Here is a 25,841-nt window from a genome sequence, read left to right on the forward strand (position 1 = left end):
TCTATCATAATGCCTTCCAAGTATGCTCAATGTCTCTGGGCAGCCACAATGTCTCCGGGGCAACCTTGCCCAATCATGAAATCCTTGCTCTGCCATGGGATAGTATGGACTTACGAACTGAAACAGCAAGGAGAACAGTAGCTATATATAGCTTACATAATAGAGTTGTTTTCACATTGACGGTATTCAAATTAAATTTTTCATTATTGTTAAATATCAGGATGGGAGAGTATTATGAAAAATGTTACAAGTATGCAAATGCATATGTTTACGGGCATTTAGGTTTTACTGTGTTGTTTTGTTGTAAAGACATGCAAGGCATTCTGGGCCGTAATGAACAGTGGTCGGCAGCACTCCATAGGTTACGTATTAATATGAATAGGTGTTTCTGTAAACCTAGGGATAATAAACAGCTATCTCTGTTACAAAAACGAGCTGGTAATCGCTCATTGAAGAGGGTACTATGATAAAAAGATTGTTTTCCTAAAAGCATGGAGTTGATGAAAGAATAAACAAGCAATGTCACGTTATCTGAACGCTAGGTGGCAACGTTGTATTACATTTCACTAGTGTAGCCTACTTGAAATACGGTGTGAGATTCACAAGTAAGGAAGGTGCAAATATTATGTAATTTATCATGGGAAATTATTGGAAATGTTATTTCTTGTTTATTCTAATTGCAAACCACACACATCCATTCGGAATCACACGTACACATTTAATACTCAAAGACTATCATTTCGTTTATTTGATGTTGCCTTAGCAACACAGCCTTCAGAACAAAGATTCTAGAACAGGGCTTCAGAGAGACACGTTTTGAGTTTGTGGCCAAGAACCTGCCTGACATAGCGCCACCACCTGGCCAAGCAGGAAATGTGCCAGAAATGGACAATGCCTTAAGTGATTGATCTGAAACTTTATAAAATATCAGACATCATTATTGTGATGATATTCACATTCGTAATTCACAGGCCTAGCATAGCGCCACCATCTGGCCAAGCAGGAAATGTGCCAGAAATGCTCTATGCTTTGCATAAATGGTCTGAAACTTCTCATGTTAATAGATATTATAATTATGGTGATATCCAGACACCCAATGGGCCTGCCTGGCATAGCGCCACCACCTGGTCAAGCAGGAAATGTGCCAGAAAATGGACAATGCCTTAACTGATTGATCTGAACGTTTACAAAAAATTTGGATATCATTATTGTGATGATATTCACATGTGTAATTTCCATGCCTAACATAGCGCCACCATCTGGCCAACCAAAAAGTGTATCATAAATGTTCTTTGCTTAAAATGAATGGTCTGAAATTTCTCAGGTTGATATATATTATGATGACACCCAATGGGCCTGCCTTGCATTGCGCCCCCACCTGGCCAAGCAAGAACATGTCGCAGAAAATCAAATGCAAAAACAAATAGCACACGCATCAAATATGTACATTTCACAATCGCACCACGTCGGTGCTTTGTTGGATTCCGACATGTCACGGGTTGAGGCCCGCAGGTGCTCGGGACCGCCATTGCCGCTTGCGGCTATATTTCTTTATCCATTTCAATATCGGCTTATCGGTGGAAAAAATGACCGATACAAATTATTATAAAAATGCTAAATATCGGCCCTAATAATCGGCCAGGCCGATAATTGGTCGACCCCTAAATGGAAGATTTACCAACGTTACACCGGTCTGGTACAGTTTTACCTATACATGCGTGAGACTGAGACGCCTGTTTATTTGTTTGAAGTGCGTGCAGGGTGTGAGAGGGGAATCAATGTGCTTTGATTCCAGCTTGGTAGTTGTAGTCTGTGAGATTAAAAAGCACGTGTGTGAAGTATCCAAACAATGACACCTTTATTTCATTATGGCTGCTTTAGCAACACACCTTAAGCTACTGTAGTGGGTCCCATTTAGAAGTGGCTACTTCATTCGCGCTTTCTTTGACTCATGGAGCTGCGTGAATTTTATTACAACTTTTTGCACGATATGGCAGTTTAAGTCCGCTTGATACTGTAAGGCGTAAGCCATTGGTTTCCAAAGGAGATATTATTTGTGTCGCCAGCATAGCCTATTGACAATTTATGTTGTATATAGGCCTACCTTATAGGCCTACCTTGTAGCTTAGGGAAGCTAACAGCTTTCTATTAGGATCTAGTTTGTTAGTTACAGTTTTGTCATAACTCCCTGATGCATTTTTGCATTTAGTGGATATGCGTGGATATCTCAATCGGAAAATTAAACAATATCGGGCGCCTATGGACTAGGCTGGGTGAACCCAGCCTGATCTGCCCGCTATTTATTTTTTGATTTCTTAAAAGATTGAGCTTGGTCTGGTGAAAGCCAGACAAGCCATGGACCTCAGTTACACAATGCAAAGGAACATGAATCAGCCTATATTTGCACGAACAACAACGGACAACAGCTCTTCAACTATGGCCCGTTAAAATGTGTATGAACAGTCTAGCGACGCATTTCATCAAGGCCCACTTGGACATGTCAGTTATTTGCACCACTGGTTAGATGTAAAACAGCATTTCGTTTCAGACTACTGTTACTTAATTTGTGCATTGACAATAAAGTATCACATGAACTAAAGATGACTAAAATCTTCTGCAGAAGAAGAAACATTCACAAAAAAATCCATCTATCCAAAAATGACCTTTGTTTTTGATAGCTGTTAAAAAAACGGCATGGAACTGACAGAGATGTTTTTGTTTATAAATACATAATAAATAAAGAAATAAATAAATAAATAACATTATGCTGATACCTTTTGCTTTTCCCAAATACAATGTAGCCTACAGGTGTAAGTGACCTTTCATCAATCCAGTTGCAATGAATGAACTGTGATGAACTGCCCTACTTGTGATTGTTTAGAGATTTTAAAGGTTTTATAACAATGCTACAACTTCTTTGGCTATTCTACAATCTATTCACCTTTTCAGTGCCAGTAGGCTACTTTCTGTGCAGCCGCACACACACACACACAGGCATGCCAAACAAGCATACACAAAAGTTTCAAGAGTGGGGGATGGAGTAAAAGATGGAGACAAATTAATTAGTGTGATTTATTTTTGCGGAAAGGATGTACAGGACTGAGCTGCGGTCATATTTTGTACCGCTATGCGGTACATCTAGTTTGATTACTTTCAGTCTGGTTTTCGGGCAAATCACAGCACTGAAACATCTTATTAAGGTTTTCAATGACGTATACCTCAGGTAAAACATTAATCCTAGTGCTACTGGACCTTAGTGCAGCATTTGACACTGTTGATCACAATATTTGACTACACAGACTAGAACACTGGGTTGGATCTACAGGCATAGTTATCAACTGGCTCAAATCATATCTACAAGAAAAGAGCTTCTTTGTTGACCCGTTGTCGATCTTGGGGCCACTATTATTCAACCTCTATATGCTACCACTTGGACAAATCATCCAAAATAATTCATATCATAGTTATGCAGATGACACACAAATGACTATGGCCCCCTTTAATCTCTTTGTCAGTGTTTGGAACAAATCAACACCTGCACTGTATGTCTCAAACTTTTCTTCAGCTGAACAAAGAAAAAACTGAAGTAATTATATCTGGTAAAAAGGAGGAAAGACTTAGAGTTGGCACTCTCCTTGACACAAAAGGGTTGAAAGCAAAGGATACAAATCTTGGTGTATTAATTGACAGTGATCTAAATTTCAACAGCCACATTAAAGTGATAACTAAATTAGTTATTAAACTAAACTAAAGCTTTTTACCACCTCAAAAATATTGCCAAACTTAGAGGGATGATGTCTAAACATGATTTAGAAAAACAGCAGAGTTGACTACTGCAATGGACTTTTCACAGGCCTTCCTAAAAGACTATCAAACAGCTTCAGGTGATTTGGGGTTCTCACAAAAACAAAAAGAACTGACCACATAACTCCAATTCTTAAGTCCCTGCACTGACTTTAAAGAACTATTCTTGTTTATAAATCAGTAAATGGAGCAGGACCTATGGTCTCAGGAGAAAAACCTCTTAATAAAACCTGCCTCTAATAAAACCTGCTGTTAGAACTAAACATGGTGAAGCAGCTTTTAGCTGCAGTGCGGCTCAGTTCTGGAACCTACTTTCGGATGACATCAAAAAGGCCCAGTTTTAAATCTAGATTTAAGACCAAACTGCTCTCAGATGCTTTCTGCTAACTGCACTGAGTAAAAAGTAAATTGCATTGTGGGGCTGTCAAATGATTATTGCAATCATCATTGCAAAATCACATAAAAATCCCCCAGGCTACTTGGAACATCTCTTTAAATTGTGCTCAAATACATTTCTATGGAAGATGCTAGCATGGCGAGCTGGTTTAGCCAAGGCCTAAAGATCATGAAGGATAGTATGTAAGACATTGAGCCATGAGATGTGCAGTTTGAAGCCCTTAAAAGACGTGCACTGTTCATTTACTCTGTTATTTTAATTTAATTCATCTTGAGATGTTTTAAGTTTAAATTTCAGCTCAGTGAAGCACTTAAAGCACCAACACTTCATTAAGTTACTTTTCTTGTAGAATTGTAAATCATGCCATAGGACAACCTACAGTATATAGGACAGTAAATAAGGAAAAAGGACCTGCTGCGGTGTTAAATGCGATGTGGTTGAAAATTTGGGTGCACCTAACTTTTGTGTTGGTGCACCTAAAAAAAAAAAGTTATGCGCACCAGTGCAACCAGTGCAAAAAGTTAGTCTGGAGCCCTGAAGTTTTCATGACTAAACTATATAGATCCATTTGTTTATTTATAGATTTCATCATTTATTTCTGCATTTATCTATTTATACTACAGTCATTTTTGGTCCTCCATAGCTTTCAGGAATGTTAGTGTTGTACAAGCTCAGAGATGTGGCTCAAATAATAGACCGGCATGTTGAGCTGTCAAGGTATGCACTGTCACTGTCACCACAGAACCACAAACCGTATCTTAATAAATTTGTTTTAGCTAATGGCGATTGTCTGCCTGATCCTGAGCTGATAACAGAATGGGAAGACAATGTTCGCAAGTGGGCAGAGATTCATTGGCTGCCATATACAGCTATCTGGTTGACAAGCCCAGTGTGTATACACGCGAAAAAGTAGTACAAGTAGGCATTTTTCTTGACGTTTCCTAGACAATTTAGTGTGTCCCTGTCAATGTACTTCAGACATTTGGTTTTACTTTTGGTTGTTTTTACTTTTGGTAGTTTTTGTGACATGTGTGAGGGTCTGCAGTTGCCTGACTGCACATGCTTTTCTTGTTTTCATGATTTTCATTCATTTTTCACACCCGACCAGCAGAAAAGCATACACATTTTCATGCATTTGTACTCTATGACAGACATGAATCCTTTGATTATGAAGCAACATAACACATGTAAACATACCTGTGTTTCTCAGAAAAGCTTTTGATGAGTTGCTGAAGAGTGGAATTGGTGAGCAGGTCGAATGGACTCTTGCCCTTGTGGTTGGCATAATTAATGTCAGCCCCCTCTTGTGCCAAGAAGCAGGCAATGGCAGTGCCCAGATTCAGGTCTGTGTTACCCATCAGTCCAGATCTGCTTAGCTTTACCACAGTCAAACACAATGAAGTGATGATTTGCACAGTACAAAATCAACAAAATGTACACAATCTTTCCCTAATGAATCTTAATAAACGTAACAATATTTGGCCATTCTGTATAAATGTAATCCCACTTGTTTTGTAAAATAATTAGTGTATACATGTAATTCGATGTAAGTCAGTGCTGGGCCCTTAGAATGGACCCTTAATCTTTTAATCTTTAATAAATTCTGGTTCAGTAAACACAACCACAATCATGGGAAAACTTGGGAAGGAGGCTCAAACACACTGTTGTTGGTCAACATAAGCATGGACTAACAACGTGTGACGTTAAGTGCAGTAGCCTACCCTGAAGTCATATTATTCAGTCTATGCGTCGTAAGCACTACAGCTAAGTAAGACCACAGCTACACCGCAGAGTTTTTAACTATTGTGATTGGCTCAGCAGCTAAGTAGATGGGTGATATGAATGTATAGACTTGGCCTAGTGATTTAATTTAGATTTACCGTCTTTCAACCCAGTCAATCAAGTCTTGGTGTCTTTTGGGAAAAAATGATAAAAACAATGATATGCAATTGACCCTTCGTCCCGCCCCCCTTAGTTACTGTTGCTAAGTCTGACAACCTCAGACCGGAATTGACTAGAACTTCAATGGTAGCTGTAAGACCTGATTTTATTTAGAATCTGTCGAAAGATTCCAGTATCACATGAAGAAACATGCCCTGTTGGCAGATAATTCCACCAATGGAATGATCTGATTATGAAAAAGATGAAAAAAGACTGGATTGCCATGGGGGTTCCTTGGAGGAGTGCAGTGGCCAAGGGGTAACACGAGTCTTTATGAGAGCACTTAAGTAAGTGGGTGCAGACCCAGCAATCACTCTGTATACAAAGGTAACAAAGGCGAACTGAGCTAGCATGCACCCCTAACCTTAAGAACGCTTCTAACCGCTGAGTTGGAAGCCTGGGCTTTTAACTCAGTGGTTAGAGCGTTCGGTGTGTGTTGAGGTGGCGGGTTCGAGGGCTGTGAGCGGCGGATGAATTACGACCTTTGTTACAGTGGTGCCGTGAACCGGATCATGGGAGTGAGGATTTAGGGAGGTGAGTGTAACAGAGGCGAACTGAGCTAGCATGCTAGTTGCGCGTGTAAATCCTCACACCCCTAACCTTAAAGAAGCACTATGCAACAATTATAGCAAAAATGACCTTAATTATGCAGGTTGAGAGTTGTTCTGATGGTTCTACAACACTTTCTGGGTCGTTTGGTGGGTGCTTCGTCTCCCCCTATCGCTTCTCTGCGGAAAAAACGAATATGCAACTTTCTGTTCCCGGTCCGAAGAAAACCGGATGTGACTCAGTGGAAGTATCCAATCGCGCCTCGAAAATAAAGTCAGATTGTAGTTTCAAAGAAGACTGCAAAACGGACGCCGACTTGGCTTTGTTGCTGTTGAAATTGTAAGTAGCCTACTCTTGGGTGTAATGTGGTTTGATAGTCTCTTAAACAATGTGTTTGCTCGACCGTTTTATTGTGAGCCCTGTATGTGTTTGGCTTGGTTTCTTGATGGCTAGCTCGCTAGCTAGTGGGGGTTTAGCGTAGCAGTCACTTGCTACCGAAGCTGCAGGGGGAGCTGTGTTGTGAAAAATGCAAGCCCAAATCCAGCGAAAAACCAGAAACAGCGAAGAAATAACCAGACCCGCATAGTTCCCCTTTAAGAACGCTTCTAACCGCTGAGTTGGAAGCCTGGGCTTTTAGCTCAGTGGTTAGAGCGTTCGACTCCCATGCCGGTGTGGACATATCCATGACATCTTCTTTCCAACAATTCCTTTGATATGGAAAGGAAGTTATTATTTTGGGGTGCCACTACATTAGAACTTTAGCCCAAAGTTGGGAGACCATGTAAAAATGTTCTGCAATTTCAAAACCGGATCACTCTGTCCAGAGGTATGGATGTTTTCTTGTCAAATATTTTCCCATTTATTTATCCACAGAACTCACCAGGCTGTACAAGGAGGATCCCTCTCCATCTGTGGCAACCATGACATTTGCCAATGTCTCTCGGCTAAGAGCTACGTGCATGGAAGTGTCACCATCTTCATCCTCCATGTTCACGTTTGCCCCCTCTGTCACCAGCAGTTGTATTAGCTCAACATGACCTTGGGTGACTGCAAGCTGTAGTGGTGTCTGGTGGCGGTTGTTACAGATGTTGATATCACAGCGGCCCTACAGATAGAGAGTAGTGGCCATTATAATTTTTTTTTTTAATTGCTGTTTGAAAACTGCTATGTAGGCCAACTTTAAGATGTTGTAGCTTTTGAATGAGACTATCATCTCAAAACTTGTTTCAGCATATAGGTTCCCGCATGGACTACACTTCAGCAAAGTTTCGAGATTGGTAGTGCTTTGCATTCAGAGTCACTTGAGAACAAAAATATGCATTTTTCCAGTTAAAAAAAGATCCGGGTGTGTCAAATAGGACATCAATGGTGGAATAATCATTGTGCAGAACCAGTAGAAGGAGCCGCTAGGTCAGGCTCCACCTCTCTGGACCTCATGCAAAAACAACAAGAAAAAAACAGACAAAATGCATTTATAATGCATTCTCCTCACTGGTTCTGCAACAGGCACACTTTTGTAAAAAAATTTTTGTAAAAAAAATATGATTTTGTTGAGAGTAGAGAAATATTTTAAAAAGTGGTACACATAAAATACTGCAACTTTGAGCCTCGTAAATGATGTAAAACAGTGATTTATTTGCATGGCTAGGCCGATGCCCGAGGCACCCCCATTGAAAACCTGTTGGTAGCATTGGCTAGATTGATAGATGAGCTATGAGACACAAGTTCACACTCGGTATCATGTTTCAACACACTTTAGGTCAATATCACACAAACTTCTCCTTTAAAGTAAAGTCTATGCCTATTACGATACTACAGTTGGAAACATTTCCCAATGTGAAACGAAGTGGTGAGTCTGGTATTACCAGGCTAGTGAGTTATTACCCACCTCTGTGTATTAGAACATTATGGCTCCATAGTAGAAGGCTCTGGGTGCTAAAGAGGCATACCAGACCTGTCACATTTGGCACATCATAAAACTAAAAAAAATGTTAAGCAGTTGAATATATAGCTTGCCTATATAAGGAGAGAATGGGACCACATTTCATCCTCAAAACTTCTACAACTGGTCTCCTCAGTTCCAAAAAATGTAAAGACAGTTGTTGAAAGAAGAGATCATGCAAGTGCCCCATCCCAACTTTTTCCCCAAAAGTGTTGCTAGCATCAAACTGAAAATGAACATATATTTTCCAAAAACAATACAATGTAACTGCTTCAACAATTGTGCTATCTTTGCGCTATTTTCAATTTACTAACAGGTTTACATGAATTGTAAATCATTGAATTCTAGTGTCCCAACTTATTTGGTATTAAGGTTGTATTTTTCTATGGTCAAATGTACTGTGTGAATATTGTGAAAACAGTGGTGTATTCAAATTCATAAACATAGGCGAACGTTTGTAAACATTTGTAAACAGTTTACTGTTTCTTGAGTTCTCCGTAAATGTTTGTAAACACTCGCAAACAATTAGAGGAGGTAGTTCTCCACAAACATACAGTGGAGCTGGACACGAGCTGGATGAATGGTTAACATTACAATAGAATGTTTACACCAAACCCTTGCAATTTAACTCTTCAGAGAAAATATATTCGCCATAAACATTCGCCATTGCTTGCCGAATTTGAACGCATCTCAGGTAATAGTAATTTCAGTGTCAATGTGTGCCACACCTCTTTGATGAGAATCTTAGCAACATCACAATGGTTGTTAAGGGCAGCCAAATGCAATGCTGAGAAGCCATCGTCCTTCTTCACATCAACTAGTTGACGTGCCCTTTCTAGTATAGTCTTTGTTGCACTGTAAATCAAGAAAGAACAAACAAGTCATTATTTACTGTCCTTACAGCACAAACATACAGTATTCCAAGTTCAGCTCAGTGATAGCATATTAATATATACAGTTTTATAAAGTGTAGTATAGCATCTATTTAAACTCAGAACCTTCTTCAATCGCAGTGAAAAGTTTCAATGAAAGGTGAAACAAATTGTGATGATCTTGTGATGTTTTAAATACTTTAAAAGTTTCACAAAGGACTCTTTGCTGGATCACATATACATGAGAAAAAGAAGAGCAGCAGCTCTGTGGAGGGGGACCTGGACAGGGCGAACCAGTTGAACCACTTCTACAACAGGTTTGACTGCCCTGCTCCAGCTCCAATGGCAGTGGTCTGTCCAGTGGGCTGACTCAGACACTGCTCTTGTTTGTGTGCCTGCCCTACCCCCACCTCCCAGTCTCTCCAGCTCTGCATCCCGGTGACACCCAACGACCCAACGCCTCCTTGCCTGTGCCTGTTGAGGTGTCCACGACTCTGGCAGCCTTAACAGGGAGGTGGTCATCCCCCAGCCCTCACCCCCTCAATACCAGTGCAACACTCACCTCCACCATCACAGGCTATTGTACCCCCACCATCACTGGATATTGCACCCCTCCCCCACATGGCGATCACAAACAATGAGGTGACAATGACCTCAGTCAACAGCCATTAGACACACAGATCCCAGATGCACCCCTCCCCCTCCCCTCCCCTCACACCCCCCATCATCACATCAGATCAAGTAAGAGCTCAACTAAAGAAACTTCACCCCAATAAGGCAGCGGGGCCTGACAGTGTCCAAGGCTATTTAAGGCCTGTGCTGCTGAACTGGGGGAGCCACTGAAGCACATCTTCAACTTGAGTCTACGCTTCGGACAAGTTCCAACACTGTGGAAGACATCATGTCTCACCCCCTTCCCTAAGAAGCCACACCCTAGTGAGCTTAATGACTACAGACCTGTCGCTCTAACGTCACATGTGATGAAGACAATGGAGCGACTGGTCTTAGGTATGCTCAGACCCCAGGTACGCCATACACTAGACCCGTTACAGTTTGCATACCAGGAGAAAGTGGGCATGGACGATGCCATCACTTATCTTCTACACAGGACACATTCTCACCTAGACAAGGGAAAAGTGCTAAGAGAATCATGTTCTTTGATTTCTCAAGTGCTTTTAACACCATCCAACCCCTCAGACTGGGAAACAAGCTCTTCCTGGCAGTCTCGCCAGGTCAATTTCCCGGAACTTTACAGGCAACACTTCTCAGGTGCTGAAGGGGAAAATTAAAAACTGAAAAAAAAACCAACACACAATCAGGGTCAAAAACATTAGAAAGAGTGACTGACCACTGTGCTGAGGAGGGAGTTCCATCTCCACCACGGCCCGGGCCGAGCGGAGTGGGTGATAGGCCGATTCACGCTTGCAAGAGGACACGTCCTTGCCATAGTGCCGAATATGTCGGTGATGGCGATACAGACGTTACCGACCAAGAGGGGGAGGAATTATGGAGCCCGACAGCAGTAGAAAGGTGGTTTTGTGAACAGAAAAACTATATTTATCTTACACAAGTCCTTTGACCCAGAAATATAAGTGTCAGAAGAGAGACAGGCTCAAACAGCGCGTGTTTCATAAAAGACTCTTTATCTCCATTTCTAGAAAAAAAAAACAGGGATTTTGATGAAAACTAGCCACTGTTTAGCTTGGGATTTCTCAGGAACAGAGGCATGTAGAAATAAACGGTTTGTACCCACTGAGAGCTTAAAGCAGTGGTCCCCAAACTACGGCCCGCCACCTCATTTTGGGTGGCCCCCCCAAAACATGTCTGTGGTATATAGCATCTGGCCCACACGGGAGTAAGACATCGTCAAACTATAACCTCCGTAATTCCCCCCATTCATTCTCTATGGCGAGTCTTAACAGTACACATGTAATACTCTTTTTGTCCACTGCTGGTTGTTTTGGCGCTGTTTCGCTTTTGCCATCGAAAACAGAATGAAATGTATAGTAGGCCTACCTGCAAACAATGCAAGAGGCCCATGCTGACTGCAGAAGTATTCTAAAAGTGTATCAATTAATTAACACTCGTTCAAATGTTCATACCGAGTTCACAAAGTTCTCATCAGGTGAGTGAAAGTTAGAATGGTGGTCATTTCAGATGTTTTTGCCAGCACTTCATTAAACTCTCAAACAAGGATTAACAAGCTGCTTGTTAACACTTACTGTTAACAAATATGCTTGTAAGTAACTTAAAAGGCAGCTTATTAAAACTTACAAGCTGCATGTTAACAGTTAGTTAATGTTATTAAAGGATAACAACAGTTTACTAACTGTTAGTAATAAATTGTTAACTGCTTATAATGCACTGTTAATACCTAATAAGCACATGTTATTCTAAAGCGTTACCAAATATTTAATTAATTGTTAATAACTAACTAACTTCTATTCAAGTCATATTTCTGGGACTTTCTGGGATAATTATTTCTATTTTTTATTCACTCGTTCAAATGTTCATACCGAGTTCACAAAGTTCTCATCAGGTGAGTGACAGTTAGAATGGTGGTCATTTCAGATGTTTTTTGCCAGCACTTCATTAAACTCTCATAGTTTGAGAACTTTAAATTATTTGTAGGATATTGCTTGTTCACAACTTGAGCTGTGTATGCAAAGACACAGAGTTCAGAGTTCAAAATATACTTTTGGGACTCCCTGCTAATACTTTTGGGAATAAAGTCTTTTTATTGCACTAAGCTATTTATGGTTACTGATATACTCCGAGTCTCTGGTCCTCTCTTAGAGCCAGTCATAGTGAGCTGGCCCTCGGAAGAAAAAGTTTGGGGACCACTGGCTTAAAGTCTCACCTTTCAAATGAGCCATAGTATGTGTCCATAGCTATAACATAGAATACGCTGTGGCTCTACAAAAATCGTCAACAATGATCTAGATTGCTGGCACTCTGGGCCAAAGCTTCCAAAAACAGTGCAGTATTCAAAGTGTTAACATATGAACAGTAAAAATAATTGCCTCACAGTCTCATTCCAATCTCTGATGGACTCCATTGGGTTTTCCCAACATATTAGCACTTACCCATTACTGCAATCAAACCGTAGGGTTAGAATCTACCGTTCTAATACTATTATCTCCAGACATGTGGACTCGAGTCATGATTTTAATGACTTCAGACTCGACTTGATAAAATTCGGCATGACTTACGACTCGACTTGGACTTGAATAGGCCTACTATTCACTCGAGACTTGACTCGGACTTTGCCTCTTTGACTTGTAATGACTTGACATGTCTCGAGTCAACAAATTAATTTCCTGATCGTGGACCAGTCACCCCAGAGATGCTTTCACTTCCGTGACGAAAAAAACAAAACACAAAGTGGACACAAACGGGCAGAGCATAGTGATCAGTGCTGCTGTTACCACCACACGCATCACGCACTGTGTGTAGGGCACCAAGAGACAGATAAAGAAATAAATATAAGAAACATTTAAAGGAAATCATGAAGGCAACAAAGACGAGATTAGAGGAAATTGCGGATTTATCCGGTTCTCACTACTGTTACAAACTGAGCCAGGGCACTTTGACATAGGCTGCACTCACTGTGATTTGGAAAATGGACAAGAATATGAAGAGTTGTCTTTGCCTTTGTGTAATGGAACTGTCTTCAATAATTTGTTTACGTGAAGTAAGGGATAATGTATAGAACGCCGGTCATTATTGGAAAAATAAGTCCCGACAGGGCGAACCGGACCCCGACGCGCAGCGGAGGGGTCTTGTTCCGCCGTGAAGATTAAGACAGCCTAATAAATGGTTTGCAGGCAAATCTGTGGCCTAGCGCAGTGAAATGCCATCAAATTGTTAGTCATCCTTACAGTGGACGCCGCAATTTGGAAAAACATAACAAAACACCACTTTTCCATCAGAAACATATTTGTAAAAGGCATACCTGGTATGATGTAGAACATTATCAGAATACACAGGTAGGAGTGTAGCTCAGTAAGTAAGAGGTCACTCTATGACGCAGGAGACCGGGGTTCGATTCCTGCTCACTGCAGCAATTTTGAAGGTGCCTTTCTCACAGCTAAACCAAGCTAAATAGATCCAGTAGAAATATAGAGATAGAAGGTCGGGCTTGTGGAGCTATAGGCTACATGGTCCTCGCTTTAGATTGGGGGGCTGCAAAATTTACTACAAATAGGTAAGAAAGGTCTTATAAGCGTATTAGTTATCCACCTCTTTGTCTTATACACCATTAACAAGGATTAACAAGCTGCTTGTTAACACTTACTGTTAACAAATATGCTTGTAAGTAACTTAAAAGGCAGCTTATTAAAACTTACAAGCTGCATGTTAACAGTTAGTTAATGTTATTAAAGGATAACAACAGTTTACTAACTGTTAGTAATAAATTGTTAACTGCTTATAATGCACTGTTAATACCTAATAAGCACATGTTATTCTAAAGCGTTACCAAATATGTTCACCTATTTCAGGGATTAGGCTACAAACCAAAGACAATGCTGACTTATTAGTTAATGTGAAATGCAAAATGCAATAAAGAAAAATAAATGTCATTTGAGCATTCCGTTCGCAACACATAGCCTACGTTCGAAAGAAATAGACCAGTGCAGTTTTCTAAAATTGTTTTACAGGATGTGAACGGAACGCTTCAGTTATGTGCCAGCTGTAGCCCCCCTGTAACAGCATTAGTTGGACAGTAGGCTACCTAAAAGGTCTGAACTAGATTGTCTAAAAACAATGGCTCCTTTGGTCGCCTGCTGGTCATACATTATTGGAGCAGTCTACAGAAGTTTGAATGCACTCGGGGTTGGCCATTCTGTTTGCTGACCAAACATCAAGTTCCAACTGCGCATCATGAGAAAGCCAGGCCTACTCCTCGCTTGAGTTCCTGATTGTGAACATTGCAATATCTACACTAAGCATCCACGGCCTGCGCCAATGTCTGTGAGGTGCTGTGAAATGGCTGCAATGCATCACATGCTTTGGCAACAGGTCACAGATTATGTTCCTGTTTAAGTGATTGGTTTATTGCTGATTAACTGATTAAGTTCGGTTTATTGTCATATGTATAGTAAGCCTACAATACATGAAATGCATTTTGCTCCATCACTCACAATATCCATTCATTAAGTCAGCATTGTCATAATTTTCATTTAGCAAGTGACTATACACTAGACCTTCAAAAATTCATATACCACTTGTTTTTCCATTTTCCATTTCACTTCCAAAATTCCAGCCATCCAATACTATTTTTTCAGCCCTGTCTCTAGTGTACTTTACATTTTTCTCATATTGTTGATTTGTTTGCCCACAAAGTTTTTTCACAGAGTGATGAATACCTCTGCATCCTCTCTGGGATGATCATGCTGCCCAGTTAACATATAGTTTGTCAGACCTCACACAGTTCCTCATAGCCACCACTAGGTGGAGACATTACTTTCAAGAACCGGTTACCTGGCCTTCTCAGCTACCTGTGAATTAATAAGTGGATTCATCTGGTGGTCACATGACTAATTGACAGAGTATATAAGCTCAGCTGAAAATGACTGCAGTGCTGCGGCATGATCTTGTGCCTGAGCAAGCTCACAAGGTGGACTCTGCGTAGCTGAAATTCTCAATGGAGATGACGTTGGATTACTCTCTGGAATTGGACGTCTTTCTCGGATTGTGTATTTAATTCTCATGGACAGTTTCTGGTGACTTTCCTCTCTAAACTTCTCTGTGGACATTTGGATTACTATTGTAAGTGGACTTTGCTTTTGTTGTGGATATTTACCGGTGAACTGAGCTGTATCCTGATGCTTGGACTTACCTCTTGTGAACTGTGTGCTCTGGTGACTATTTTGGTGTGATTGAGCCTTTTGTCTTGCACCTCTGTTGGATTAAAGAGACTAAATTCTGACTTCTCTGCCTCTGCGTCTGTGCTCAAAACCACCTCCTGACAGCATGTCGCAGCCACAAGCGAGCACAGTGGATGGCGAGAGACTCAATCAGATTTTAGTTAATCATGGAACTTTACTTGGCGAACAACAGTCTTTCCTCCAACACTTAAGTGAGAATATGACCCGTATGGGGGAGGCCCTTCAGGAGCTACGTGCTCAGGCTCAGACTCCTCCAACCCCAGCAGCCCCTTCCCCATCAGGGGGGGCAAACCAGCCTGGTCCCGTTCAGCCGTTGGGAAGGGAGATCTGTCTACCTGCTCCGCCTAAGTTTGATGGAACGCCAGAGGCATGCCGGGGCTTTGTGACTCGGTGTACCCTGGTCTTTGAATTCCAGGCTAATCAGTTTCCTTCAGAACGGGCTAAGGTGGCATACATTATCTCTCTTCTGGTGGGAAGAGCCCTGGAATGGGCTACTCCCATTTGGCGTCAACAAACCGCAATCTGCTCAGACAGCAGGTCCTTCATATCAAGGCTGGAGAGTGTGTTTGACCATCCAGTAAGCGGGAGGCTGCGCGACGTCTCATCACCCTCAAGCAAGGAAGGCGATCGGTGGCGGATTATGCCATTGAGTTTCAGACCTTGGCAACAGAAAGTCAATGGCAAGGTGAAGCTCTTCTCACCACCTTCTACCACGGCCTAGCAGATGACGTCAAGGATGAGTTGGCCAGCCGTGACTGGGGAAATTCATTGGAGGAATTAATTTCCACAGCCATCTGTCTGAATCGACGCATGCAAGAGCACCGTAGGGAGCGGGGTCGAGGGGGACCCTTCTTGTCAACGTCTGCTGGCTTTGAGCATCCTTCTGGCCTACCAGTGAGCCATCCAACAACGGACAAGGAGGAACCCATGCAGCTGGGACGCTCCCGCCTGTCCCGTGATGAGAGACAGCAGAGAATCCGTGAGGGGAGGTGTCTTTACTGTGGAGCTACTGGACATCTCCGTGCTCAGTGTCCTGAGCTTCTGGGAAAAGCCAACACTCGCTAGAACAGGGGGGAGCTCTGGTGAGTGGAGCAGTTACTTCCCCTACTCACTCATCCCGATTGGTGCTGCCCATTTCCCTGAGCTGGCAACCGACTCAGGAGCTTAAGGTAAGACTACTTGCCTTTGTTGATTCAGGAGCAGCAGAAAACTTCCTTGACGTTACTTTAGCCCAACAGCTTGATATTCCATACGAAGAGTGTGAACCTGCTCTCCAAGTTCAAGCCATAGACGGCCGCCCCATTGGGTCAGGGAGGTTGAAGTATCGTACTAATCCTTTGAAGATGATTATGGCAGATTCCCATACGGAGATGATACAATTTTTTCTGATCGAGACCCCTAATGATCCTGTCATTTTAGGATATCCTTGGCTGCCGGTCCATGAACCACAATTCTCATGGGGAGGAGGTGAACTGCTCAGCTGGGGTCCTGCTTGTGAGACTTCAAGCTTCCTGGACCCGGTTACCACCCAAGCTGTTCAAAAAGGGCAATCAGACCACATTAGCATCCTGCTGCTGCCCCGATACAGACAAAGAGCAAAAGTCACCAAACCGGTTCTGAAGGAGGTGAGAATGTGGCCGGAGGGGGCCGTCTCACAACTTCAGGACTGCTTTGAAACAACAGACTGGGATATCTTCAAAACAGCTGCCACCCACAACAACCACATTGACATTGAGGAATACACAGACACTGTGACCTCCTACATCACCAAATGCATCGATGATGTTACAGAAATAAAACACATCACCACTCGGGCCAACCAGAAGCCATGGCTGACAGGAGACGTCCACAGACTGCTGAGGGCCAGAGACAAAGCCTTCAGAGCTGGAGATGTAGTCCCAGGGCATCAGGAAGGCAAAAAAGGATTACACAGACAAAATAACAACACACTTCAAAGACAGCAGAGATGCACAGAGCCTATGGCAGGGCATACAGGCCATCACTGACTACAAGCCTGCCACGGAGCTGTGAGAACAACACCTCTCTGCTAATTGACCTGAACAGTTTTTAAGCCCGCTTTGAAGCACAAAATGACACTCACCCACAGAAAACCCCACCTCCCCCCCGACCAACCCCTGTACCTGTCCTCTGCCAGCGTGAAGAGGACACTAGCCACCATTAACCCACATAAAGCAGCAGGCCCAGACAACATACCAGGGCCAGTGTTGAAGGACTGTGCAGAAGAGCTGAAGGATGTTTTTACAGACATTTTCAACACCTCTCTGGAGCAAGCAGTCATCCCATCACTTTTCAAAACTGCCACCATCATACCCGTGCCAAAGAAATCATCACCATCATGCTTCAATGACTACCGCCCTGTAGCACTCCGCCCATAATCATGAAGTGCTTGAATGGCTAGTCATGTCACACATCAAAGCCACCCTACCCCCACCCTGGACCCTTCCAGTTTGCATACAGAGCCAAACGATCCACGGAGGATGCAATCTGCTCTGCCCTCCATCCAGCCCTCACCCACTTAGACAATAAAGACTCATATGTGAGAATGCTGTTCATAGACTTCAGTTCAGCATTCAATACCATAATACCACAACAACTCATCAGCAAACTGGACAAGCTAGGATTCAGTACCTCCCTCTGCAACTGGCTGCTGGACTTCCTGTTGCAGAGACCACAAGCAGTAATGCGGTCGGGACAACACTTCAAGCACTCTGACCCTGAGCACGGGGGCCCCTCAAGGGTGTGTGCTCTCAGCCCCTGCTCTTCACACTGCTAACACATGACTGTACAACCACTCACAGCTCCAACCATCTGGTGAAGTTTATGGACTACACAACATTGGTGGGCCTCATCACTAAGGGCTTATGAGGCTCACTACAGAGAAGAAGTAGACCTGCTGGCTAAATGGTGCAAAAAGACAACAACCTCCTGCTAAATGTCAGCAAGACCAAGGAGATTGTTGTCAACTTTCAGAGAGGCCACAAACAACTGCCACCACTGTCCATCGACGGAGATGCTGTGGAGAGAGTGAGCAGCACAAAATTTCTGGGGGTACACATCAGCGACGACCTCTCCTGGACCACCAACACAGCATCACTGGCAAATTGAAGAAGGCAAGTGCCACACCTCCTGTCATGACTACATTCTACAGAGGGACCATTGAGAGCATCGTCTCCAGCAGCATCACAGTGTGGGGCGGAAGCTGCACAGATCAGAACAGGAAGACCCTCCAGCGCACTGTTAACACAGCTAAGAGGATCATTGGAGCACCACTCCCCTCCCTGCAGGACATTTACACCACCCGCCTCACCCGCAAAGCACTAATGATTGTCAAGGATACAACCCACCCTGCACACAAACTGTTCAGCCTCCTGCCCTCTGGAAAGCGGTACAGGAGCCTCCGGCCCTCAACCACCACCAGACTGGCAAGTAGCTTCATCCACCAAGCAATCAGGATGCTGAACACTCTACCCACTCTCCCATCACTGACAGCCCCCCACCAGCCTGCCAGGAACCTAGGAAACTATGATCCTGTCTACCCTAACCCCTCCCCCCCAACACCGCCCTGTGGAACTGCACTGTGACTGGGCAAGAGCCTAACGTGTTGCTGCTTTCACATCAAGCCTCATATACTTGAAATTACTGCATACTGCATATCAATGTAAATATACAGGTCACACAAGCACAAGTTTAAACTTCATGTAACTATATAAATATACAACACAACTACCTCTATTTTTTTTTTATATATATGTCCTATATTTCTATTTTGATACATACATGTTCTATATTTCAGTCTTGCACTTTAATTTAATGTTTATTGTCTATGGCTATGTCTATAGTATGTCTATGTCTGTATTTAAAGCATGTCTATGTCTGCATGGGAAAGTAAGAAACGAAATTTCAATTCTTTGTATGACCAGTGCATGTAAAGAAATTGACAATAAAAGCCGACTTGACTCGACTTGACTTGAAAGGTCAAGGACCTAAGATTACTCCTCCTGTGTACTCACCTTCAATCACTTCATGCACTCTTCCTGATCTTTCCAAGCTCCCGTTAAGGTATCATGACCTAGCAGAGGTATTCAGCAAGACTAAGGCCTCTACCTTGCCTCCTCATCGCTCATATGACTGTGCAATTGAGCTTCTGCCTGGCACTATGCCCCCAAGAGGGAGGTTGTACTCCCTATCATTACCTGAAACCAAAGCTATGGAGGAATATATCCAAGAGGCCCTGAGCAATGGATTCATCCGACCAAGCACGTCCCCTGCAGGAGCTGGGTTCTTCTTTGTTAGTAAGAAAGACGGGGGGCTGAGGCCTTGTATTGACTACAGAGGACTCAACAAGATCACAAGGAAGAACAAGTATCCACTGCCCTTAATGTCCACAGCTTTTGATAGACTCAGAGGAGCCAAGATATTCTCTAAGTTGGATTTGAGAAATGCTTACAACTTGGTTTGTATTTGGGAGGGAGACGAATGGAAGACAGCATTCAATACTCCTAGTGGACACAACGATTATCTGGTGATGCCTTTTGGGTTGTCGAATAGTCCTGCTGTCTTCCAGGCTCTTATCAATGATGTCCTTAGAGAGATGTTGAATCGATTTGTTTTTGTTTACCTGGATGACATCCTAATCTTTTCTGAATCCTTACAGGACCACATTCTACATGTCAGAGAGGTGCTACTGCCGCTTCTTCGGAGTAACCTGTATGTGAAGTTGGAGAAATGCAAGTTCCACACTACCGAGACTACCTTCCTGGGGTACTGTATTGGTCATGATGGTGTTTCTATGGATTCCAAGAAGGTGAGCGCTATCACTGAGTGGCCTGTCCCTAACAATCTGAAGCAGGTGCAACGGTTTATAGGGTTCGCTAACTTCTATAGAAGGTTCATTCGCAACTTTAGCACCGTGGCGGCCCCTATCATTACACTCACGAAAGAGGCGCAGTCCAGAATTACCTGGACTCCTGAAGCACAGAAAGCCTTTGAGGAACTGAAGCACAGGTTCACCACTGCCCCCATTTTGACTCATTGTTGAGTCAAACCGTTCATTGTGGAGGTGGATGCCTCTGATATTGGAGCAGGAGCTATTCTCTCCCAGAGGTTAGAGAGGGACGGCAAAGTACACCCATGTGCCTTTTTCTCTCGCCGATTCTCTAGAGCGGAGCAGAATTATGATGTGGGCAATCGGGAATTACTAGCGGTAAAACTGGCACTGGAAGAATGGAGACGGTTAGAGGGGCCACACATCCGTTCATGGTCTGGACGGATCATAAGAACTTAGAGTACATCAAGGAGGCTAAGCGCTTGAATCCCCGCCAAGCTAGATGGTCACTGTTTTTTACAAGATTTAATTTTACTTTGTCATACTGTCCAGGTTCCAAGAATACAAAGGCGGATGCACTCTCTCAGCAGTTTGACCCCTCTGAGGAGGACCGTAATCCTGAACCGATCCTTCTCTCCCTTTGCATTGTGGTCCCAGTGAGAATCGCCATTGAAGAGAAGGTTCGGCAAGCCCAAGGTCCAGCACCCCCGCCAGAGGATACTCCCACAGGTTGCCTGTTCGTTCCCCATTCTGTGCGGTCTGAGGTTTTGCAGTGGGGTCACAGCTCCCGATTGGCAGGTCATCCAGGAGCAGAAAGAACCCTAGAGTTTGTCAGGAGACGTTTCTGGTGGCCCAGTGTCACTACTGACGTCAAGGAGTTTGTGGCAGCCTGCCATACCTGTTCCAGTCAGAAATCCTCCACACAACGTCCAGCTGGACTACTGCATCCACTCCCCATCCCTCACCGTCCCTGGTCTCACATTTCGATGGATTTCATCACAGGACTTCCCGAATCCAAAGGTAATACAGTCATTTTTGTCATTGTGGATCGTTTTTCAAAGGCTGCTCACTTCGTTCCTCTACAGAAACTCAGCCAAGGAGACTGCTAATATTGTGGTACAAGAAGTGGTACGTTATCATGGCGTGCCCGCAGATGTTGTGTCGGATCGAGGACCTCAATTCTCCTCACGCTTTTGGAAGGCATTCTGGACTTTGTTTAACACTTCTGTGAGTCTCTCCTCAGGCTATCACCCAGAATCCAACGGCCAGACCGAGAGGATCAATCAAGAATTGGAAAAGTACCTGAGATGCATCACGGCTGCGAATCCTTCTACGTGGAGCCAGAACTTGATGTGGGCAGAGATGGCACATAATCAACTGGTGTCCTCTTCTACAGGGATGTCTCCATTCGAGGTCCAAAATGGGTTTCAGCCTCCCCTCTTTCCTGACCAACAGAGAGCAGTGGCAGTGCCATCGGCAGAACCAGCAGTTGCACGATGCAGACGTACTTGGAGGAGGGCTCGTCAGACTCTGTTAAAGGTGTCTGCTCGTCATCAGAAGCAGGCCAATAGAAGTCGGGCAGAGGGTTTGGTTATCCACTAAGAATCTGCCGTTACGGACTGAGTCCAAGAAATTCACTCCACGGTATGTTGGTCCATTTCGCATTATGCAGAGGATCAATGCAGTTGCATACCAACTGGCCATTCCCAGGGCTCTTCGGGTGAGTCCGGTTTTTCATGTCTCTTTGTTGAAGAAAGTGCATACTTCACCTTTGTCTCCTCCGGTGTCTCGTCCCCCTCCCCCTCGTATGCTTGCAGGTGGACCTGTATACACAGTACAAAGGCTGCTGGACTCCTGCCGGGCTGGACGTGGTTGGCAATTGGTGGATTGGAAGGGCTATGGACCAGAGGAGCACTCCTGGGTTCCCTATAGACACATCATGGACCCTGGTCTCATCCGGGACTTCCACACCGCTCACCCTGATCGACCTGGGCCGGCAGGAGCCGGCCGTCAGAGGGGGGGTACTGTCAGACCTCACACAGTTCCTCATAGCCACCACTAGGTGGAGACATTACTTTCAAGAACCTGTTACCTGGCCTTCTCAGCTACCTGTGAATTAATGAGTGGATTCACCTGGTGGTCATATGACTTGACAGAGTATATAAGCTCAGCTGAAAATGACTGCAGTGCTGCGACATGATCTTGTAGCTGAAATTCTCAGTGGAGATTACGTTGGATTACTCGCTGGAATTGGACTTCTTTCTCGGATTGTGTATTTAATAGGGATGGGCAAAACGTTTGAAGCAATTGTGCCGAATTGTTCCGAAGCTTCGAAACAATTCCGACACCTCAGAGCTGTTTAGGGTGAAACAAATCTGTCAAATGCTTCATATTGGAGACGTAGTCTTTAAAGTTTGTGGCTCACTGTGTTACCTGTGTTCAGTCTTTGTCAAAAGCTAAGCAGTGATGCCCTTGGTCAATTACTGGATGGGAGACCACATGAAGTGACAATAAAGAGATTCTTATTGCTGCCGCTAGTGTTCTCTAAATCACTTTCTTCTTATAAAAGCTCTCGATTTTTGACCATTCTGGGAGTTTAGTTGAAACTGTGTGGTTAACGATGAAGTAAGAAAACATAAACAGATACGATCTGAAACAATAGGCTACCTTACAAATCAAACAGGGCTCGAACCACATTTGAGCAGCCTGGGCTAGGCCTACCGTGCAAAAAACGCCCTCACTAACCACTACACCATCATGGTTATTGCCAAAGATCTTTAATATACAAAGATAAAGCAGCACAGGCTTCTACAATGGAATGGAATTGTACACAGTTCCTGCCTCCTAAAAAGGCGTGGTCAGAATGCGCCGACGCTACCTCGTTGATGAATACGTCAAAGATTTTTCATTTTCGCGCCTCTCTCTTGCTGCTGTGATCAACTGGAGCTGCCCTGGGTGACTGAATTTGGTACATCGTCGTGGCAAGATGCGGTCTGATATCGAGGTAAGTGGGAGTTTGAAATGTGGCAAGGTATTTGTGATTAGTCTGTGTCTGTGTAACGAGTTATCTATGTAATAAAATGTCTGCGGAGTTTAGGTAATAACATTATTATTATCTCGTGTCGCCGTCATGAATTTTAGCTCATTGAGGAGTAAGGTTAGTTGACGTTAGCTAACCATCGATACCGATAGCAGAGCTAGCTGAGGCACTAGCTACCAGATTAATTTGGTAGTTAGGCTACAAAGATAATTTACGAACCTGATATTTGCTCTACCTAAATCGGCATCTTGTGGATCAGATCTACTGGTGGCAACATTTATTTAGCAGTTTAGAAATGTGTTTAGCTGCTAGTAAAAAAATGAGTAACAGGGTATGTACAGAGTTGTATTTGTGCACTGAATTTTATTATCAGCCTAGCATAGTGAAACATTTAGTTTTTCGCCATACTCTCTGTCCGTCCTCGATGACGCGACGATTTTCTATACTGATCTATGCCCCGATCCTGCATATTACATATTTTTGTATTAGTTTGTCTCTGATTGTAAATGTGTAGTCAGGGTGGCGCTCAACGATTGTGTTGAATACATCAGTTCTGAGTAGTTTTTCTCGGATGGTCTTGCAGAGACCCTTATTAAGTTTCACCTCCAATTTGGTCATGGTGTCCCTCAAAATAGCCGAGGGCTCAATTAAGTTTGCAGTGTCCTAATATTATTATTATTATTTTTGAAAGAAATGTAGATGAGCTTCTAGTACAACTGTAATTGTGTTCCACCAGACAGTTGTAGACCAACAGCGTCAACAGCCTCACTAACCACCCAAAGATATATGTAAGGATGTACAGTAGAGGGGAGGAGGGGGGCACTGTAACGTACGTCAGCTAATGGAAATGCAGATAGTTATGTTTAGATTGTTAATACATAACGTTTTTGAACAGTTTACTTAATGAGCTTTTAACAAAAGTAGGCTGATATATATTTTACGTTTTGGCCCTTCAGTTGAGTTCAAAATAAAGTGGACACGTCGAAATAACAAATACTTAAAATAAATAAATATATAGATTAGTCTACTAATGAAAGATTAGTCATTAGAAAATTAGTTGTTAGTAGCAGCACTAAAATGACCGTCATGTTTGCTAATTCTCTCCCCAGTTGCTGGACGAGCAGAAGAACGCTATGGATGGTGAGGATGAACACGCGATGACAGGGAGGAATGAACTTGAGCCTGTGTTATTCAGAGGATAAGTCAATGCTATGTTACAGTACATAGACTGTTCTGTAACTGTCAGCTCTTGTGGCCTTTCAAATGTATAGGGCAATTCCACGCAAAACTGTCATATCCATAACGGCAACACAATGCCATGGTATTTAGTTGGCATTATGGATGTGACAGTTTTGCGTGGAATTGCCCTATACAAGTTACAGACTTTCAAAGTTACACATATCAAATATAATTTCAAATAGGCTACTCACAATCAGACCTGAAGACTTCATGAAACGCAACCAAAATAAAGTTGAAACTAATTCTACAAAAGGCACTCCAAGGAAAAGCCTTTTTGGCTGCATTGGCCAACATGTTTCGACCAACAGCCTGTCACTATGAAACTCTGTAACTAGATTTAAACTTCCCTCTGTATGGAAAAAAATATCTATTATTCAATATTAGTTAACACACTGAGAATGATTTCTGCACTATATGTATTGTTCTCTAGCAACCTGAAGGTCCAAGACTCAATCCACTGAAGGCTCTCTCTCGTAAGATGGTGGATCTGATGTCTGCTTTGTGGTCCTATAGGACGACGCCATGGATTGGGGTCAGAGATGCGCCTGAGAAGTAAGTGTTTGTGTTTGTAAATCAAGTGCTGTTATCACAATTTGACTGATGTTAAAACTGCACTAGCGGATTTGAATGTACATTTATACCATGAATTTAAGACATCAAAAAGCCTGTTCATGGCCTCAAAGAAGTCAGTCGTAGTATTTGCCTCACTTGGCAGCCTCTCCAGCTATATCATAGTCTTCAGTCCTATTGTGTTATCACAGCATTTATAGTAGGAAGGATCATATTAAGCAAAGAAATGTGCAGGTGTAAGAACATAAGAACATCATTGTAATTTATTATGTATTTTGTTTTTTACTTTGCGGTGTTGTCTCTGTTTTAGGTGCTGTAAATGCTGGCCATATGACTTCAACCTTCATCCAACCAAACGAAGAGATCCTGCTTTCCTGCACTCACACTAATCCATTGAGGATGTTAGTTAATTCAAAGACAAGAACAGTATTTAGTTTTGTAAATGCTTAACTACCACTCAATGCAATGCCATGTCTCTGCACTCAATGCAATGCCATGTCTCTGCAGGACACATCTACTGGCAGTTGATGGAGGGGGTTTAGGGCAGTTGATTATTGTGGGAACAGCATCATCTGTAAGACGCTTTCTTGTTTGCTGTAAAATACATTATCAACATTGTGCTATTCTTTTCCTTGTGGGGAGACTGCAGAATATGGCTATGTATGCAGGTGTTAAATTGTGGGATTTGTTGAAAATGTGGATTTCAAATAAAACCATACCATTCAAAGTTAGCCTCGCACACTCCATACC

The 25,841-nt window shown here is 43.0% G+C and overlaps 1 protein-coding gene across 4 annotated transcripts in view; it reads right to left on the minus strand.

Annotated features, from left to right (window-relative positions):
• Positions 1 to 25,841, minus strand: part of mib2 (MIB E3 ubiquitin protein ligase 2) — a 252,110-nt gene that overhangs the window by 71,316 nt on the left and 154,953 nt on the right. For all 4 annotated transcript variants that reach the window (XM_048240469.1, XM_048240470.1, XM_048240468.1 and 1 more), the window contains 3 exons: positions 9,362 to 9,488; positions 7,572 to 7,796; positions 5,399 to 5,577 (listed from right to left, as the gene is read on the minus strand). In XM_048240469.1, coding sequence (XP_048096426.1) covers positions 5,399 to 5,577; positions 7,572 to 7,796; positions 9,362 to 9,488 — 531 coding nt within the window. The remainder of the gene's footprint in view (positions 1 to 5,398; positions 5,578 to 7,571; positions 7,797 to 9,361; positions 9,489 to 25,841) is intronic.

Source organism: Alosa alosa, chromosome 4 (assembly GCF_017589495.1).
Source record: "Alosa alosa isolate M-15738 ecotype Scorff River chromosome 4, AALO_Geno_1.1, whole genome shotgun sequence".
Lineage (NCBI taxonomy): Eukaryota > Metazoa > Chordata > Actinopteri > Clupeiformes > Clupeidae > Alosa > Alosa alosa.